Source organism: Lepidochelys kempii, chromosome 1, assembly GCF_965140285.1.
Source record: "Lepidochelys kempii isolate rLepKem1 chromosome 1, rLepKem1.hap1, whole genome shotgun sequence".
Lineage (NCBI taxonomy): Eukaryota > Metazoa > Chordata > Testudines > Cheloniidae > Lepidochelys > Lepidochelys kempii.
In genome coordinates, this window is record NC_136380.1 from 5764347 (window position 1) to 5766163 (window position 1817).

General features: G+C 46.3%; 1 protein-coding gene across 1 annotated transcript; it reads right to left on the minus strand.

Moving 5' to 3' along the window:
* Nucleotides 1–404: 404 nt before the first annotated feature.
* LOC140917815 (olfactory receptor 52P1) lies at nt 405–1343 on the minus strand. Its single transcript, XM_073361382.1, has one exon. It carries the CDS (start codon nt 1341–1343, stop codon nt 405–407), a length of 939 nt encoding a protein of 312 aa, XP_073217483.1.
* Between the last annotated feature and the right edge of the window lie 474 nt (nt 1344–1817).

A 1817-nucleotide genomic window follows, 5' to 3' on the forward strand; every position in this document is an offset into this window, starting at 1 on the left:
TTCTTTCTTTGTCTTTGGCTATCTGAAAGTGTAGCTTCAGTTCATCAAACAGATCAAGAATCTTGTTCACACAGCATCTAATGGAAAGCCACCCTGTGTCGAAAATCTGCAGTATCTTCTGGTGGTCTGGAAGTCACAGAAAGGCCGAGTAACAGGGTGTGGGGGGGTGGGGGTTGACAGATAATGCTGAAAGAGGTAAGGTGATGGTCAGAGAGAGGGAACTCAGCAGTGGAGAGAGCAGTCCTTGGGGATGGAGTGATAAGACAATAGGTGTGAAGAACTTCTCAGACTGTGAACTTTCATATTGCTGAGCTCATCCAAATTGGGACAGAGTACCCTTGATTAACAAAGAGACATCTTTCCCTCTCTTGTCAGACTGGTTTAAAGTCAATGGCCCCAGGCAATTACATTCTGCAGATGTATTTGCCTACTTTTTCACGAAGCTCTTTGGTTTTAACCCCATAAATGATAGGGTTGAGCATGGGGGGGATGAGGATATAGAAGTTGCCCAAGATGATGTGAATGTGGGGAGCAATGGCCTGACCGAATCGATGGGTCACATTGGAGAAGAGGAAGGGAGTATAAGACATCAGAATCACACAGATGTGGGCTGTGCAGGTGCTGAGAGCTTTCTGGTGGGCTTCCTTAGAGGAGATTCTCAGGACAGCCCTCATGATCAGACTGTAGGACAGGGCAATGAGGGTCAGATCTAACCCAATGACTAGAAACGCCATCGCCAAGCCGTACATATTGTTGACTGTGCTGTCCCCACACGATATCTTTGCCACAGCTATAGATTCGCAGTACATGTGGGGGATAATGCGGTTGGCACAGAATGGCAGCCTGCTCAGGAGCAGTGGCAGGGGCATCATGAAGAGAACAGCTCTTGTCAAACCCACTAGCCCGAGCTTAGCTATTCGTGTGTTGGTGAGGATGGTGGCGTATCTCAGAGGGTTACATATGGCAACATAGCGATCGATGGCCATTGTCACAAGGACGGCTGAGTGCATAACAGAAGCTGCATGAAGGAAGAACATCTGGGTGAGGCAGCCACCCACAGTAATTCCTTTTAAATTGACCCAAAATATACTCAGTGCCTTCGGCACAACGGAGGTAGACATGCTGATGTCTGTGAGTGCCAGCATGCAGAACAGCAGGAACATCGGCTTGTGCAGGGTCTGCTCTTTGCCTACAACAAACAGAACCATGAAATTTCCCAACAGGCTGATAATGTAGAACATAGAGAAAGGGATGGAAATCCAGATGTGGGCAGCTTCCAGGCCAGGGATGCCTGTTAGGATGAATGTTGAAGCATCAGAGGGGGTGAGATTGAAAACTGCCATGAGGTAGTTGATGCATTGATCTGGCTCAGAAATCTCAAGGTGCCTGTGAAGGGAGAGAGGCACATTGAGGGGGGTTAAACACTTTATAACACATAGTACAGTAAATATATTCTAGTTATCACCAATCTAGAAAGGGGGGTGAGCAGTGAGGTGGCAATATTTACAGATGGCACCCAATTATTCAGGTCATAGCCAATTACAGAAAGTCCTCAGAAGGAGATAACCAATGCAGGTGAATGGGCACAGTAACTACACATTCATTTCTACATCAATAACTGCAATGTGTCTGCCCATTGGAGGAAAAACCTTGAACTACTCAAATACCTTACAAGATTCTAATTTAACTGTATGAACTCAATAAAGGGATCTGGGCATCATAACACATAGCTCTGTAAAACCCTACTCACCATGCAAGCACGGCCAGATATTAGGCAAAAACCTTGGGATCCAGGAGAAGTGGAATGGGGAATCATA